Raw genomic sequence first — 16,861 nt, forward strand, 5'->3', positions numbered from 1 at the left:
GACCTTTGCGATTAAGATGCATCTCTCACATGTTTTTTTTTTTCTGAAATCTTTTGCCTCTGTATTGACATAAATCTCAATAGCAGCACCAGGAGAAATGCACGTCCCCAGCACAGGGCTCAGGAGAGCACAGAGTCCAGTTTTGATATTCATTCACATGGCTCAAAAGTCCAGCTATTCTCCTGGCCTGTGCAGGTTTCCAAGCTGAACGTCCCAGGAACTAGCTGCCCAGCAGCCTTTCACTCCCCAGGAATGACCTGGCAAAGGGGAACTGAAGAAATCGCTATCAACAAAAGGAAACTGGACAAGAAGACTTTTTCAGTTGTTTTTGAAGGAAACTGGTTGTGTGGTATGGGAAAAAGAGATGCAACATCTCTATGATGGTTTGTAAGTCGGGGAGAGAAGTTGATTCTTTGTAGAGTGCCTTGAATCATCTGGAGTGTGCTGAGGAATGGTGAAACAACTGAAGCAGGGGAAAGCTTGCTGGGTTTGTTATTTCACCTACAGCTTTTTATCTGCTTGCCACCCAGAGGAAAAAGACAGCTTATTGTAAAAAGAAAACCATCAGACTTCACAACAGAAAGCTTATGTGCATGTCTGTATGACTGCTGATGTCCTGGCAGAGGTAACCAGACAGAGCAGTGCCTCCTGGTAGGATCCTAAAGCAGCATTGCTGGTCACACCACAGGCAGGGGCCAGGGAACTGAGCTTGTCTTCACACCTCTGTCTGGTGGAAGATGCCACTGCAGGCACTGCCAGCAGTCTCCTGCACCACAGCCTGCAGTCCCACATCTCCTGTGTCAGGGCTTCGCTCAGGTACAGGGAATGGAGCATCCAACTCTCCATATTACCCGGAGAGATGAATCAGCAACAAGTTGCCAAGTTTTTCTTCTTCTCACTCTCTTTTTTTTTTTTTAATTTAATTAAAATCAACAAGAAATTCACATATAACTTGCCTCACTTTGCATCAGAACCCCTCCTCTCCCTTTACTCACCTTGTCCTCTCATTTGCATTATACCTCAATCACTTAGTCAGGCCTAAAAATGACACTTTTGTAACCATGATGTAATATGCCCACACGTCAGAGTACCAGAAAAATAACAGCAATATTTAAATTAACTCCCTTCACCTTTTCTCCCCTCTCTTACCACTAGACAGTGCTCCTTTCCAAACGGGTCAAAATTTGGCAGTCTTTGCATCTCTTTACAACTTTACTGGAAGAAGCAACCCCACAAGACATTGTAACAGAAACTTAGAAAGCCCAAGGCTGGCTTCAGGTAAAAAAAATAAATAAAGAAAGAAAGAAAGAAAGAAAATCAACCACAAAAAAAAAAACCCAAAGCAACAGTGAAACTTGTCAGATCAAATAAAAGGTGGTTGTCTGAACTCACAGGATTTGAGTGGCTTCAAACAGATCAATTCTTTCATTCTTACTCATGCCGTCTCTTCTCTCGGAGAGGGCTACAGAAACAGTCACACATAACACCCCTCAACAGTGTGAGTTCCAGCTAACTACAACAAGCTGTGAGGTTTCTGAGCCAAGATACACAACTGAGCAAGTCTGCTGAGAGCCAGTCTGTGCTGTGGCTCCATTTCTTGTCTCTGACACCCTGATGCCTCAGCACATGCAGAGGATGTGCTGGAGACCAGCAACTGTCCTTCTGCTTTTACACTACAGGTGCCCTTCAGGCCCTTGCCATGTACCAGTCACCTTCCTCCCCATCAGGAGTGACCATAAACTGGTAAAGAGTCAGGATACATGGCTGCAATATGCAGTATTGGTATGAGGGATCCTAGCCATAGCTGTCAGGGCACATTTCTTCCTCTCTGACCAGGATTTCTCTTCTGGGGAAAGCAGAGCTGTAGCAGGCTCTGGCAGGGCTGTTTGCCAGAACACCACCTTCCATCTCAACAGATACCTCAAACAGCTCTGTGAGGAATGGTACCCACCACACAGCAGTACCCACTGTCACACCACCCCTGCTCATTGCTTGTCCTGACTCACTCTCTGCTGATATTCTCTCAGAGCCCATTGAGCATCCCTTTGCTTCCACTGTGCGTTTGCTGAAGAAGTAGCAATGACCCTATTCACGCATTCCTTTCTTATAAAGCAGTCCCTTCTGCCACCTTGGTTACTATACCAAATATAGTCCAAGAGCTATTAACAATGGCAGCATTAAGTAGCAATTAAGTAGTTAATGTTAACAATAAGCACATCACTACAGTTCATTAGCTAAACAGATGTCTTTAATAAAGCCACTGTGGCACAAGCAGTCTCTGAATTGACTCTATACAGTTTGAAATGGTAGAATCTTGTCAAGCCTTAGTTTGAATCTTTAGCTGGAGACCACAGGCTAAGTAGTGGATTTGCTCTGGGCAGTTCAGAGATACCTTTGAGAAGGGATCACAAAGCAGTAACGCTGTGTCTTACTGGCAGCCATGCTGTTGTCCCAGGACAGTCACAGATGCTTTCTCACTTAGGAGCAAGCCTAGCAGCACCTAGCTTTATCCTGCCAGGATAAGCCAGCTCTGCCCAGCTTAGAAGATCCCAGCACTATATATAACATGAGTGTCACTATATATAACGTAAGTGGCATTGTGTTGCTGCCCCTGAGACATGAAGGTCTGCATTGCCTTTAGTATTTCATATAAAAAGACTAACAGATCCTTGCCCCTTCCAGATGTGCAGCAATAGCAACTGCTGCATCCTGCCCCAGAGCTAACTACATTCACAGCTTAGATGTGCTACTGTGTGCCAATTTATAATATCTTTGGGATCTTTTCAGCCCCACACCAATATGGTACCAGCAGAGACAGTAGTGACATTCCCCTGAGCACTGCACACACTGTCTCTAAGCTGCTCACCAGTAAAGAAAAGAAGCATGCAATGTGCTTGGCTAGTTTTGCTACAGAAACAGCTGCAAGCCTGAGGGCACATGTACATGCAGATGCTCACTCCTCACTTGGATGCCCAATCACTAGAAGAGCGACACAGCACAAACAGCAATCAGAAGAGCATAGCAACTTCCAGCCTTTCCTGCCAGGGTCTAGATCCAAGCCTCCATCCCTGCACTATGTGGTTTGCCCCCCTGATACTAGAGGGAGTAGGAACAAGAAGAAAGCATCATTCAAGCAAAAAGGTCCCTAAACTTTGACTTTCTGAGGGATTTTCAATCCTGAGAAATGCAGTGGAAATACCTGAGTGCAGCAACAGTTGCATGAGCAGAGAGATGCAGTGTTCACTTCATGCCGGCCACACCAGTGGCCAGTCTACTTCCAAGTTTCAAAGAAATAAGTTCCCCTGAAGCAAGAAACAGCAAACCACAGGACACACATCACTGAGCTGAGAGCAGCACCGTGGAAAAGGAAATACAGGCTGCTGAAGAGCCACTGTTCACTGTGACCAACATCAGAGTTTCAAGAACTTTGGACCACAAAGATGATGATGCACCCCAGCCTCTGTGTACTGCCTGGTGGACGGGTGTCAGATAGCCTTGGGGTTAACACCTGCAGGGGAAGAGCTCCATAAATCAGAAACCAGAGTGAGCAAATAAGGGGCTTTTAACACCAAAGCACCCTTTCCTTTCCTTGCCCTTCAGACTTCCACATTGGAAGGGCCATGTGCTAGGGCCAGGGAGCACACAGAGGAGTATGATGCCTTTGGGGATAGCAGATCTTCTGCTCAGCAACAAGTGTCTGGCTCTACTCAAGCTGAAGCCTGTGTTGCGAGATCAGTCACCTTCCTGATGGCTAAACTGAGCTTGGGCTGTCTGGTCTGTGGTACTCACATCACACCTCCCTGGTTCCCAAATCCTGATGTTTCGATGCTGGAACCCCAAAGCCCCATATCAGGGACACTGTGCCCTGGGAAGCAGGCAGCAAACTGGGATCAAGCTCCCAGATCGGTGTTGTTCATAGAAACCTCCAGGGCTTTGGTCACTGCAGAAGCCTGCTGCCCCAGATGAGGAGAGAACAGTGTCACTTACTAGAAAAATATACCTTTATTTACCAGCTGTGTTTTGTTCAGGCAAGAATATCCCCTGACAAGGGGGCCAGCCATAGCTATGCTGTTTATGGTGGTCAGCATGCTGCCTCACCTGCACCATACAGAGGGTGACAGAACCAGTTTTCCATGGGGGACCCTGATGTGTTGAAGAGACAGGAAGGGGGTTGGAGATGCTGCTTTCATCTTGGGCCCCATCACTGTCCATCACTGTGTTGTTTAGGTTCTGTCAGTGGAGCATGTGGCCTCCCCACCAGCCCCTTCAACACAGCACAGTCATATTTTCTCTCCAGGTTTGGGATCCCCCTCATGGTCCTGCTGCTTCTGGCACATTCCTTGCAAGGCAGTGGGCACGAGTTAAATAAAGGGGTTGGGGGACGTTTTCTGAGATGGGCAAAGTCAACAACACAAAATGTACTTATGGCACCACAGTAGCCGGCTAGCAGGCAGGTGCCTGTTGTACACCAGTCACAGGGCTGAGTGCCCAGGCAGGGTGCTCAGTCATAGCTTGAGATGGGTAGACAAGACATCTGCACTACTTCTTCTCACATCACCACCTGCAGTGTGCCATGGCATGGCATAGCCCAGGCTCCTGCAGACAAAGCTTTAGGGGCCTCCTTGCTGCCTGCCTGCTGCTCAAGCTCACAAAGGCCATGACACCATGTGGGGCTGCTGGCACCAGCATCTTCTCAGGTAGCAAGTAACTAGTTTCAATGGTGTCTTCAGGACACTACATTTTAGGTTTGCTGTTGGGTTGGGTGTTTTTTTCCAGAGGAGAAAATGTGTGATTCTCTTCAGGTTGGTGCAGTACAGCCCTGGTGCTTCTCAGAGTTCTACTTCCAAGCCTTTACCAGTTGCTTAAGGCTTCTCATGCTGAATACCAAAACATGGTTTCTTGGTGAACTTCGTGGGGCAAGACCCTGACTTGGCCACTGCCACTCAGGCAGCACTCACCACTCACGCATATTTGAGTGTGTGTCGTGGGCTGCTGGTCATGCTCCAGCATCCCCATTCAAAGCTTAAATAAACCAAAGAATGTCTTGGATTCCTCAAAACTGATCAGAGAGATTTTGGAGACATTGACATGCAAACTGTCCATCTTCCTGAGCTTGAATAAAGCCCCCAGGTAGCTTTGCCGGGCCCATGTTTTCTGGCCCGTACAATAGTTGATGCCCTTGTCCTCCATCAGCACGTGGCTACCAAGCAAGGCTGGGTTTTTCTTGTAGACAATGTGGGTCAACACCTGGCTGGTGCAGACACTGCCTCGGAAGAGCACATTGGAGTACACAAAGTACAGACCAGTCTCATTGATGACGAGACCCTGATCACGGTACTGAATGCCATTGGTGAAGGCATGGCCAGAGATGGGTTCCCAATCCAGAGGGAGGTCTCGCTGGTCCGGGTTTCCTGGGAGCCAGAACAAGATTAAAAGTGCAGTAAGCACAAGCAGTGTGTGTTTGTTCCTCAAGTGACACCCCAAGTCACAACAAGTCAACTGTTCTCCAAGCCCTTGTCTGCAGCGTGGAAAGCCTGCCCTCACCTCAGCCTGGTGGAAGCTCTCACCTTCACCTCCCTCAGCTGCTTGTGACATCCTCCTGCCCTGCACACCCCAGATTCAAACCAAAAACAGAGCCCTCACTGAAAAGCCTAAACAAGGGGAAAACTTTAGCTGTGGAGTAACTTCCCACTGTTAAGAGTGCATCTTAACCAAAGGAAAGCAGGAAAGCCTGAGTGAGGTGTGCTCCTCACAACTATGATTATGTCACCCTCTCACCCCAGCCATGTCTGCCCTAATCTGTGCTCCCACATTCTGCTGGCCCCTTAGCACATACCTGTTAAATGTGCTGCTTTCCTTGCTTCATTTTTCATTGACTGCTCCTTCTGCCCTGCACAAAAGATAGGGAAGAGGTTAGCTGTGTGCTCCATGGAGAAGCCAGTTGAGAGAGCAGAAGGGAGACAAACAAGAAGCTAAAGCAGGGCAGATTCAAAGCAGCCCAGGGAACATAAGCACCACAGCTTAGCACAGGAAGGCAAAGCAGTACTTGAGCAGGGCAAGAAGATAAATTTAAAAGGAAGAGTTGCAGCAGAGAGCCTAGATGTGATCAAAAACAAAGGGAAAGAGCAAGGGGAGCTTTCATCTTAGAATGACTTACTTGGTGAGCTCAAGCAGAGGCCTGTCATGCAGGATATAGGAGAGGGACAATATTGCCCCTTTATCAAACATCTCTGGGTCATGCAAAGGTGACTGCTCATTCTCTATCAGAGATGAGCCTGCTTTAGTGCGCCCTTCTAGTCCAACACTATTAAGGGCAGATGTACTCATGGCAATGGACTTCTGTTTGCTGAGTACCAACCCTCCTCACAACTAGAACAGAGATGCTTGAGACATCCTGCAAGCCATTCCACTGTCCAGGCAGACCTTTCCTTCAGAGAGACAGAGCACAGCTGGGAAAATTCTGCCTTCCCTGGAGGGCTCTGTTTCCCTTGGAGAGTGACTTGGTATTTGGATCCCATCCCCACTCCATCCCCTTCTCAGCATCTCCTCCTTTAGACCAGTTCTCTAGCTTTATTTATTTACCCATCCCCTTCAAGAAATTCAGTTACTACTTATAGCTTATGTTTGGCTACTGCTAAAGTAGCCTGTGGTCAGACCATTGAACATCCAGTTAAATTGACAGCTCCCCTTCTCCTAAGTAAAATACTGCAATATCTATAGATATAGATATAGAACTGCCCTTTCCAGAGAATTTTGCCGTTTCTAAAATTGTTTTAATGCAGTATCGAAACATACTTGAGAAGTAATTGACTTTCCTACTAACCAAAATCCAATTAACCCAACACCAAAAACACCTTTCCAGATGTAGCAAAAATTAAGAGATGAAAATTTCCTTTAGACTTGGCCGTTTTCAAAAAGTGATATCCTCACTGCTAACATTAGCAAGGAATGTAAAAATAAAATAATAGTTCTGAAGTTCAAAATATTATTTTCAAATTTTTCCTTTCAGATTCAAACTCTTTGGGTTTTTTTCCTTGTCTCTAAACTGGATGAACATTAATTTGATAGGTGGACCACCCAGTGGATAAGGAAATGGCTGGATAGCCACACACAAAGAGTTGTGGTCAATGACTCAGTGTCCAACTGGAGACCAGTAACGAGTGGTGTCCCTCAGGGATCAGTCTTGTTCAACATCTTCGTCGCTGACATGGACAGTGGGATTGAGTGCGCCCTCAGCAAGTTTGCCGATGACACCAAGCTGTGTGGTTCGGTTGATACCCTGGAGGGAAGGAATGCCATCCAGAGGGACCTTGACACGCTTGTGAGGTGGGCTGATGCCAACCTCATGAAGTTTAACCATGCCAAGTGCAAGGTCCTACACCTGGGTCAGAGCAATCCCAGGCACAGCTACAGGCTGGGCAGAGAAGAGATTCAGAGCAGCCCTGCGGAGAAGGACTTGGGGGTGCTGGTCAATGAGAAAATGAACATGAGCCAGCTGCAGTGTGTGCTTGCAGCCCAGAAAGCCAACTGTATCCTGGGCTGCATCAAAAGGAGCGTGACCAGCAGGTCGAAGGAGGTGATCCTGTCCCTCTGCTCTGCTCTTGTGAGACCTCACTTGGAGTATTGTGTGCAGTTCTGGTGTCCTCAACATAAAAAGGACATGGAACTGTTGGAACAAGTCCAGAGGAGGGCCACGAGGATGATCAGGGGACTGGAGCACCTCCTGTATGAAGATAGGCTGAGAAAGTTGGGGCTGTTCAGCCTGGAGAAGAGAAGGCTGCGTGGAGACCTCATAGCAGCCTTCCAGTATCTGAAGGGGGCCTATAGGGATGCTGGGGAGGGACTCTTCATCAGGGACTGTAGCAATAGGACAAGAGATAATGGGTTTCCACTTAAACAAGGGGACACAAGGAAGAAGTTCTTTATTGTGAGGGAGGCGAGGCATTGGCACAGGTTGCCCAGCAAAGTGGTAAATGCTCCATCCCTGTCAGGTGGCCTTGGGATTGCCATCTTGGGCAACATGGTCTAGTGCAAGTCATCCTTGCCCATAGCAGGGGGTTGGAACTAGATGATCTCAAGGTCCTTTCCAACCCTAACTATTCTATGACTCTGTGATTCTAAATTAAATTTAGAAAAATTGGCAGTTTCTTGTGAGAAGTTTCTATTTCACTGAAAATGACATTTCTAAAAGAAACCTCCCCAGACATATAATCAGGTTTTTCTCAATTAGCTTTGGCTGCAGTGAGAATTTGTGCCAAAAAAAAATTTAGAAAAAATAAAAGTAAAAATTAAAAAAACTTGATTCTCTACCCCTAAGAAAATTAAACCCTTTGCATCATCCAAAAACGTTTAAAAAAGTAAGAAGAGAAAGAATTAAGATGTGCAGTGTCCATCGCTGTTGTCCTTCTATTCGTGTTGTTGCTATAGGTTAGGACAGCCAGAAACCATTTCTACAGCAGAGCATCCCCAGTACCGCTGCCCCACTGGCCTGAGGAGTCCCAAGGTAGAAGCACACTGTCCCAAAAAGCTGTTGTTGATACCTGTAAGCACTGCAGCAGGCAGGGTACAGGACAACATCCCCACCATCACAAAGAGAAAGGTCGTTTTTCAGCCAAGCAAGTGAAATCAGCACTTTCACAGCATCAAGTTTGACCCCGCCTTTGCCTCAGGCAAGGAGAGGGAAGAGTTCAAGGGGATCATTCACACATGCTATCACAGAGGAGTTCCTCCTCTATGTACGTTAACTCACCTATGAGCTTTTCCAAAGCTGGAGGGATGTGCTCACTGCTGGCAGACTGTCAAAAGAGAAGAGCCACAAGCTGTCTTAGCAGAGTGAGAACACAGGGGCATCATCTAAAGCAGCCAAGGACTGTCTTTCACAATGGTTAATTCTCCATGCTCATATGAAAGACCTTGCAGCGCTCAAACACAGAGACATCCAAACAGACCCATAAGCAATAAAGTAGTCCTCTTGCAGTAATAAGCACCCCCACTTACATGGCAAACATTTAAATGTCCCTTGGGGATCTTTGCAACACTTGAGCACCTCAGAGCCAATTTTAAGGGGTTTTTTCCTGTTTCCCCAAAGCCTCCGCAGACCTCACCTCTCTGAGTTCAGCCAGTTCCTTCTCCAGGTGGAAAATCTGAAACATGCTCAGCCCCACTCCAGTGAGGGCCAGCAGGAGCAGCAAGGAGATCACCAGAAAGCCAATGCTCCTCCTTTCCCTGTTGTTCCTTGGCTTTCTGCTCCGGTCAGGTACTGGTGGTGGGAAAGGAGCGACGGGAGGTGCTGGAGGGCAGGAAGTATTTGCACTGGGACAGCCATCCACCCAAAAGATCTGAGGATACACGTAGTTCAAGTTCTGCTGCATGGCCGGGAGTGGGATGGACTGGACGTGCTTGGCGTGATCTTCCATGTGGCAGCCAAAAACTGCTGGGGCTGTCCTAGGCTGAGCCCTGGGGGAAGACCGAGATCTATCTTTATACGCCTGCATCACTCCAGCAGAGAGCACCCAGCTCAGATGCTGCAACTCTACGAAAGCCTCAAGCATCAATAGCAAACCCCAAAGCGTTTCCGCCCTCGGCTGCAAGTTCAGGGCACCCACCTGCTCCTCCCACAGCAAGGCAGCAGCACCAGCCTGGCGGCAGATGCTCACACTAAACCATGCTCGGGAAGCACATGCACTCACATGCAAGGGCCACACTGTTAACTGAGGGCTGAGTAATCAGCACAGCGCACTTTCACCAGCCAACCACCCTTTCCAGCAGCCCACTCGGGAAGAGACACCTGTTTTTCCACTGCAGTGTCCTGGACCACAAGCAGAGCAAAAGGAATGACAAAGCCTTTGGCATCCTGCACAAGAGGGGAGAGGCAGAGCTGAGGACTCCTCAGCAGAAAGATTAAGACCTAATCCCAAATACATCTATGGATGCTGGGGAATTGCTTAATTTCACACAGGACAAATTACTTGCTCCTCTGTTGTGCATCCTGCCTTTTCCTTGGCTGCTCCATAGGGCACAGATCGTGACTCACAGAATACAGGTCACAGACACCATCCCACTGTTAAAAACCAGTCTATCAGAACAGGAAGATGTCAGTGCTGCAGCCACAGCAGAGCTGCCCCATTAACAGCCCACTTAGAGCAAGCTCAGTGGGCTGTCTTCAGTCACACCAAATCACTGCGAGGCACTGGCCAGGCTGAAACAGTGGTGTGCTGTCATAGGGGAAACATACCATGTCTCAGGGCACAAGCTTCTGCTGCCCCTCTTACCTTTGCAAATAGCATCTCGAATCCCACAGTCCTCTTCTAACCTGAAGAAGTCTCAGATAAGGAAGGGCTTTTTTATCATCTCTTCAGGTCAATGTTGAGCACTGCAGCAGGACCTAACCTGGCTGAGTAACTTAAGAGTAAAATCCTGGGGTAGACACTATGCTACTTATCCTGATAGAATTGCTTTTGCCTTCCAACAAAAGATTGAGAATTCAAGCCATGCTGCAAGCATCAGCAGTTGCAAGAGCTCATTGCAGAATCATCATTAGACAGGGCAAGACAGGGACATTTCCATTCCTCAATTTCCATTTTCTCAATTTTCATTCCTTATTGACTGCAGATTTCTGAGGGGCAGCAATGAGATTTTCGCACAGAATTACAGGTGCACACAAGGGATTATAAGGAGCAGTTCGCTCTTTCAATTCATGCACTTACTTTGAAATGTGTATTTGGGATAGTGCATAAAAACAGAAGCACTACAAGAGATTTGTCTTCTCTGTGGCAGAAGGACACACAGCCTTTAATCTCGAACATCAAAACTGTGGTCTGAAAACAGCATGCTTTCACAACATAAACACGCTTTTATCTCCAAAGCAGGGGCTCAGCTTTGCTTCCAGCCACACCAGTAAGTCAGATGTGTCCTCAAAGCCTTGCCTGCACCACCAGACACCCCGCTGCTTTTTGAAGATGCTCACCGCAGTTGTTTGCTGCAGAGTGATCTGCAGCACAAGAGGTTTCAGCAATCCACCTGGCTCCTCCTCGTACTTCTAGGTTTCTGACATAAGAGACACAAAAGCAACATCATTCCAGCTCCAGCAGTTCAATCCTGGTCATGCCTACCCTCATTCTGCACCCTAGAACATCACACCCCAGACAGCCCAAGGACAGATCCTCATCCACTCCCACAGTCATGACAAGAGAAGGTCACAAAAAGGTCTGGGCTCAGCCCTGCACCTCCCGTGCCACATGGTGAACCCCAGCCTGCTACCCAGTGCTGGGCATGGGGAAAAAGAGATGCCTCCATGGCACAGGGAGCCCAGAGAGACCGCAGGATGGCTGGGGAAGTGTATCCTGCCAGGACACTCTCCACTACCCTACCTGTGCAGCGCCCCAGCACCACTGCCTGAGCCACACATGAGGGAACTCACCAGCCACTGAGGCACCTCGCTTGGTGGGCAGTGCCTGCACTCCCTTGCTGTCAGAGCAGTGAGCACCGGGTGCCCATGGCTCTTTGCAACACAGGCATGGGCGTCAGAGTTCCTGTTCCTTTAATGCCCTCTCTGGCCCACTCAACTGTCACAAAATACAGTGATGGCTGAGAGCAGGGACTGAAGCTCAGGACTTCGTCAGCTGGAGGCATTGCTGACAGGCATGCCAAAAGTCATTGACCACACAGCTTTGTCTGGAGAAGACCTGCTGTCAAGTTCTTTCTGACACTGACTGCTTAATGCAGATAGTTTATCTTGGTGGGATTGAGGGTACAGTAGCAATCTCCCTTAAATGTCAGAAGAGCACTTATTTCTCACCCACTGCTTCCTATTTTCACAAAGATGCCTTTTCTGATAGGTGGGCAAGAAGGCAGAGATGACTAAAACAATGAAAGCCATTTCAGCCACATCTGCTGCATCCTCTCTTTTGGATGCATAGACCAATAGCCTGCTAATACCACATGCTGTGGCAAGCCAAAGATTGGGACTAATTACCATCAAACGACCATTTTTTGGTGCACAGGATACTTTCAGAGACCTCTCCCTTCCTAGCACACTCTACTGTGCATGTCCTGCTGTCACAGTTTCCCCTGTTACCATCTTCAGAGATCACCAAGATGATATGTGCTGGAAGACAGGGCAGGCAGAGCTGTGGCTTTGCAGTGTGTCGTGGTGCCTACAAGCTCTGCTCTGCTGACTTCCTATTGCTCAAGCTGCATGCAACATTAACAAGGCTATTGAAATAATTGTGAGACAATTTGCTGTAGGTGGACGCTTAAGTCACACGAGTCTATTTTGCTAGAAAGCCTAGAGACAGAATTTAGACAAGCCTGACCTTTCCTAAAACATGGGGCAAGAACAGTCGGGCCGGAAAGGAGAACACAGGAAGGACAAAGGGGGGGGTCAGATTTGTCTATGGGCCTCCCCATCCTCTCTTCACTCAGCCTGCAAGATACACACATTGTTTTCAGCAGCCTCATGTCATTTGAACAAGTGGAAATATTCCATACCCCCTTATTAGAGAATCAATCCCCTTTGCCAAGAACAGCAAAAGACAAGCAACAGACGAAAATAAATAAAAGATTTGCTCTGAAAAACTCCTACCATCCCTCTCTCACCCCAGAGAGGCGGAAGCTGTTATTAACAGTACACACCAAGTTTATGTTGACAGCAAAGAGAATCAGCCAGAAGCTAGAAGTTTCTATCAGCAGATTTAAGGACAAAAGGATGACCTGCTTGAAATACACCAAAGAAAAGGACTTGAACAATGATGGAGATCTAATACTCAACAGAAAATAGAATATAAACAACCAAAAAACTGAAGTGTGAACCACTGGTGTATGAGACTCTCGTTGGTTTCTGGACAGTCACATGTGTCTGAAAGTGATTAACAAATATTTCCTAGTGACTAGTAGAAATGCTAAAAAGCAACTGTTAAAACCCCATAGGGCTGCGTAAATTGCACCCAAGAACTGAAGAAGTTGAGAATCATTTGCATTCAAAAAACAGGATTCAAAACATTAACCCAAGACATTAACAGCCTTGGCAACCTTTTGCAGTCCCAGCCTAAACGGTGCCATCAGACCCAGGAAAGGCAGCTACTGCAAACCCAGGGAGGATTAGCCACGGTGGGCAGAAGAGTTGGGACCCACTGACACTCTCTGGTTGGTACATTGGAAAGAGTAACGGAGCACCATGTAGGACAAAGCTTCTGATTTTCCACCAGGATTGTCCTCAGCACAACGCTACTTCAACACCTTTACCACAGATCTGGAGAAAACTGAGCAATGTATTACACCAGCAATATTTGCAGATCAAAATAACTGGTAGGAGACCGTGAGTAACTGTGAGGACAGAGAACTTTATAAGAAGGAAACAAGTCTAGAAACAAAGACTACAGATAAAACTTCAGGTGGAGAATAACATCCTGGAAAGAAAACTGTACGAAAATGACAGAGGCTACCCAGCTGTACACAAGCTTCCAGCAGGGAAAGCCCACGGGCTTCCGTAGGCACAAACTCACATTTAGCACTAGACAAGTAGAAACAGCCCAGAACCCACATTGCATGTTTGTGTTCAGCTTCAGAGGGGCAAAAGTTGCAATAAGTGCTGGAGAGCAAAAATGTTCAACTCAGTCCATTCAAGAGCAGATGGGCAGGGAGGAACAGACAGTGTGTTAAAAACCTGTCATACAGGGGGATGATGTCCAGCAGCAGAGAGCTCTTGCGTTTCAAGGAAAAAACCCTCCCAGGGAGCCACTAACTGGCAGCCGAAGCTGAAGGAGTCTGTGCAAAAGAACCTATGGATTTTTGACTGAACATTGGAACAGAGGCTTATGAGGACTGCCTCCAAAGGTAGCAGGATCTCCATCCACTGAAGACTCCAAACAGTGTGGAAGACACTGGAACTCATCCAGCCTTGCAGTTAGCACTGACATCTTAGTGTCATCTCTTTATTACGTGCAGCTTTTTTTTACCAGTTCAGTTTCCCAGATGAGGGTGATGCTTTTCATTTCCTCTCTTTGCTAGAAGCATTTGCAGCATACGTAAAGCCACACGCTGGTGCCAACAGCTCATGAGGGAGACATTCACATATTCACACTCAAGAGCAGGTTTCAAAATCTGTTTCTAACAGCTCTGGCCAGACATTGGGGTGCTCTTCCAGTGAACAAGGTGCTTTGTTCTCTTGTTCACTGTGAACCCCAACAAGTAGACAGCAGCCCTGGGGTCAGCAGAAGTGGTACAGGACTCTGACCTGAGGCAGGAAAGAATCCAAGCAGGGAAGGAGCCAAAGCAGCTGAGAGGAAGAACTGAAAGCAGCAGAGCAAGATTTTCTTTTCCTTTTGTGTCTGTAACAAAAGCTAAGAAATGAGATACAGTGGTTATGAGATACCGGGACCTATCGCTTAAACATCCGAGAAATGGAAGCCTGTCATTTCAAACATAATAGCTTAGTCACAGAACAAGGTGTTGTGGTCAGTCAGAGGTGGCGAGCAAAACCACACCGAATGCGCAGATGTTGTTTTCCTGTCCAGCCCAGTGACAGTTGAGAACTGCATTCACAAACCCTTCACAGCAGGACCCATGCTGCCAGACCTGGCTCTGGAGATCACCAGCTGGCTCTGGTGGCCAATGGGGCCTCACTGGCATTTGACAATTTCATTCTTCCTTGGCAGCAGCTGTTCCCAGCCCATAAAATACCCAAAACAAACACCCCAAAACCAAACCAACCCACCCACCCAAACAAGAAATCAACAACAAACCCACTGGGATCTACCCTGAGATCCTTACCGAGTTCCACCAGGATCACATATAGCTCTGTGTCATTGAGCAAATTCAGGCCCTATGGCATCAGTCTGGCACACAGAGAGCCCAACACAAGAGTACCCATCTAATTTCACAAGCACCAACACTAGTGACCTACTAACTTCCCAAAACACCAAGGGACCTTCATCTGACTTCCCTGGGATTTTACTTTGAGCTGCTTTCATCTCCATTCCCTACCAAAAGCCTAACCTCTAATCTGTGACTTACTTAGTGACTCTAATGAAAAAGCAGAAAGCTCCTTGGTATCTTCTTTTAAAATTACTATTCTTAAATTAGAGAAAGGGTATGTAAGACAGATTCACGAGTTTTGCCACCCTTTCCTAAGGAAGCATTTTATCTCAACAAGCTCTGGGAATACTCCTTCTTCCCACGCTATTGCAAACCCCAGTTACGTCTTCAGTAGTGCCTGGTGCTGTTTGACACTCAGGGTTTCCAGATGAGACACACACCGGTGGCCCACCCACAGCACCCTGTGGTCAGGGCTCTACACTTGAACTGTTCCAAATGAAGTGGAACATGTTTGTACCTAATTATATGAGGCATGCTAAGCTGTTCCATCTTGTATCATCTCACACCGTAACTTGGCAAGAGCAGAAGCCACACAAAGACACCATGCATTGGAGATCTCTACTTACCAAATACCACACCGCTGGTAGTTTGCGTAAAAATACTGGATTTCCGCTCTTGACGCTTAACGTGTATAACCCTAATACCTCAATTTTGGCAAATACAGCTAGTAATTCTCTTATGAAATGTGTTGTTTTGTGACTATCCACCCTCCCATGGAAACCTTCGTGCTGCTTAAGTATTTTTTGACCCTGGGCTCAAGACATGCCCAAGGACCACTACTGCATACACATGCTGGCTTACACCAACAACTATTGAACCTTACTATATAATATCACAAGATGGACTAGGCCCTCCCTTTAATGATCCACACAATCACAGGAATTTGTCAAGGTTTGTAAGTTGTCTTCATTAGAAACTAATGTCTCTAATAAAGATTATGGCCAATTAAAGAGACTTAATTTCACCAAAGAATCAAGTTCTGAATGCTAGAGTCCGCATGACATGAATAAAACTGGAAGCAAAAAGTGACTCAAGCCCACATGAAAGGATAACATTGAGCAACAAGAACTTAGACATTAAAAGCTTCCCCCCCTGTTTTTAAAGAGTGGTTACAAATACTTAAAAGCAGCAAGACAGCAGCAGGTGGAAGCTGTGGTTCAATCTCCAGTCTACTGACAGAATAAACTCTTGAGTTTTCAGCAGCATAAACACTCTTTTGAGTCTGCAATAGCAACATCAGCTCCACAGGTTCATTCAGATGCTGGCTTTCCTGGCAGATTGGAAAGTTTAGAGCTAGACAGTTTAGTAACGTACTTACAAGAATGTGAAAGTCACATGCACCAGCAGTGACTCCTGCCATAGCTGTGCTTTATTCACAGGGGTCATCACTGTTAACAGACATCTCTGTTGACCTGGCATAAAGAAAAACCCCTAGGCTGACATTTTTCATTGTATGACATGAGTTTCTGCTATCCCAATACTTAAAATACTAGAAAAGGCTGCACTGCATGAGTGCCTTTGAAACCCACCAGTCCAGCTGAATTCACACAAGCTACTATAGACTCAGAGCCCAGAGGCACCATTTCTTAGGAACAGTACACAGCTTTCAGGAAAGTTAACCTATACAGCCCATGATATCATTTATTCTTTAAACTGACTTTGGGGTACACTTTCAGAAGTGGGGATGCTGTGAATCATTTTCAGAACAGTCCCAAAACATGGGAGCCTGAGTAAGGCATGTCCAGTTCTTTATTATCCAGCACTCACAGCATCTGCTGCATTGCCAGCATGAATTGGAAGCCATGTGGCCTCAAGCCACATTCTCACCAGAGCTCTGCTCTGCCCATTTAGGATACGCATTATCCCCATAGCATGTTTCCTATGTGTTCATTATGTGACCAGCTTTACTGCTCTAGTTTGAAATTATAACTGTCTAATAGTCTCTTTTAATGGTCTTTTATATTCTTTGAAAACCTCAGCTCTGAGT

At 46.8% G+C, this 16,861-nt stretch overlaps 1 protein-coding gene across 2 annotated transcripts; it reads right to left on the bottom strand.

The window, feature by feature from the left end:
* Positions 1-565: 565 nt before the first annotated feature.
* Positions 566-10,039, bottom strand: FASLG (Fas ligand). 2 transcript variants are annotated; one of them, XR_009724197.1, is made up of 5 exons: positions 9,105-10,039; positions 8,750-8,795; positions 5,837-5,890; positions 3,988-5,411; positions 566-838 (listed from the first exon to the last, which is right to left on the bottom strand). XR_009724197.1 is itself a non-coding variant. In XM_061345419.1 (4 exons), exons 1-4 carry the CDS (start codon positions 9,549-9,551, stop codon positions 5,017-5,019), a joined length of 942 nt encoding a protein of 313 aa, XP_061201403.1. In that variant the 5' UTR covers positions 9,552-10,039; the 3' UTR covers positions 3,942-5,016. The 2 variants fall into 2 exon arrangements, 1 of the variants encoding a protein (XP_061201403.1); XM_061345419.1 differs by lacking the exon at positions 566-838 and having other exon boundaries at positions 3,942-5,411.
* Between the last annotated feature and the right edge of the window lie 6,822 nt (positions 10,040-16,861).

Source organism: Neopsephotus bourkii, unplaced genomic scaffold, assembly GCF_033783945.1.
Source record: "Neopsephotus bourkii isolate Nb327-2 ecotype Australia unplaced genomic scaffold, CSIRO-AGI_Nbou_v1 NB_234, whole genome shotgun sequence".
NCBI classification, from domain to species: domain Eukaryota; kingdom Metazoa; phylum Chordata; class Aves; order Psittaciformes; family Psittacidae; genus Neopsephotus; species Neopsephotus bourkii.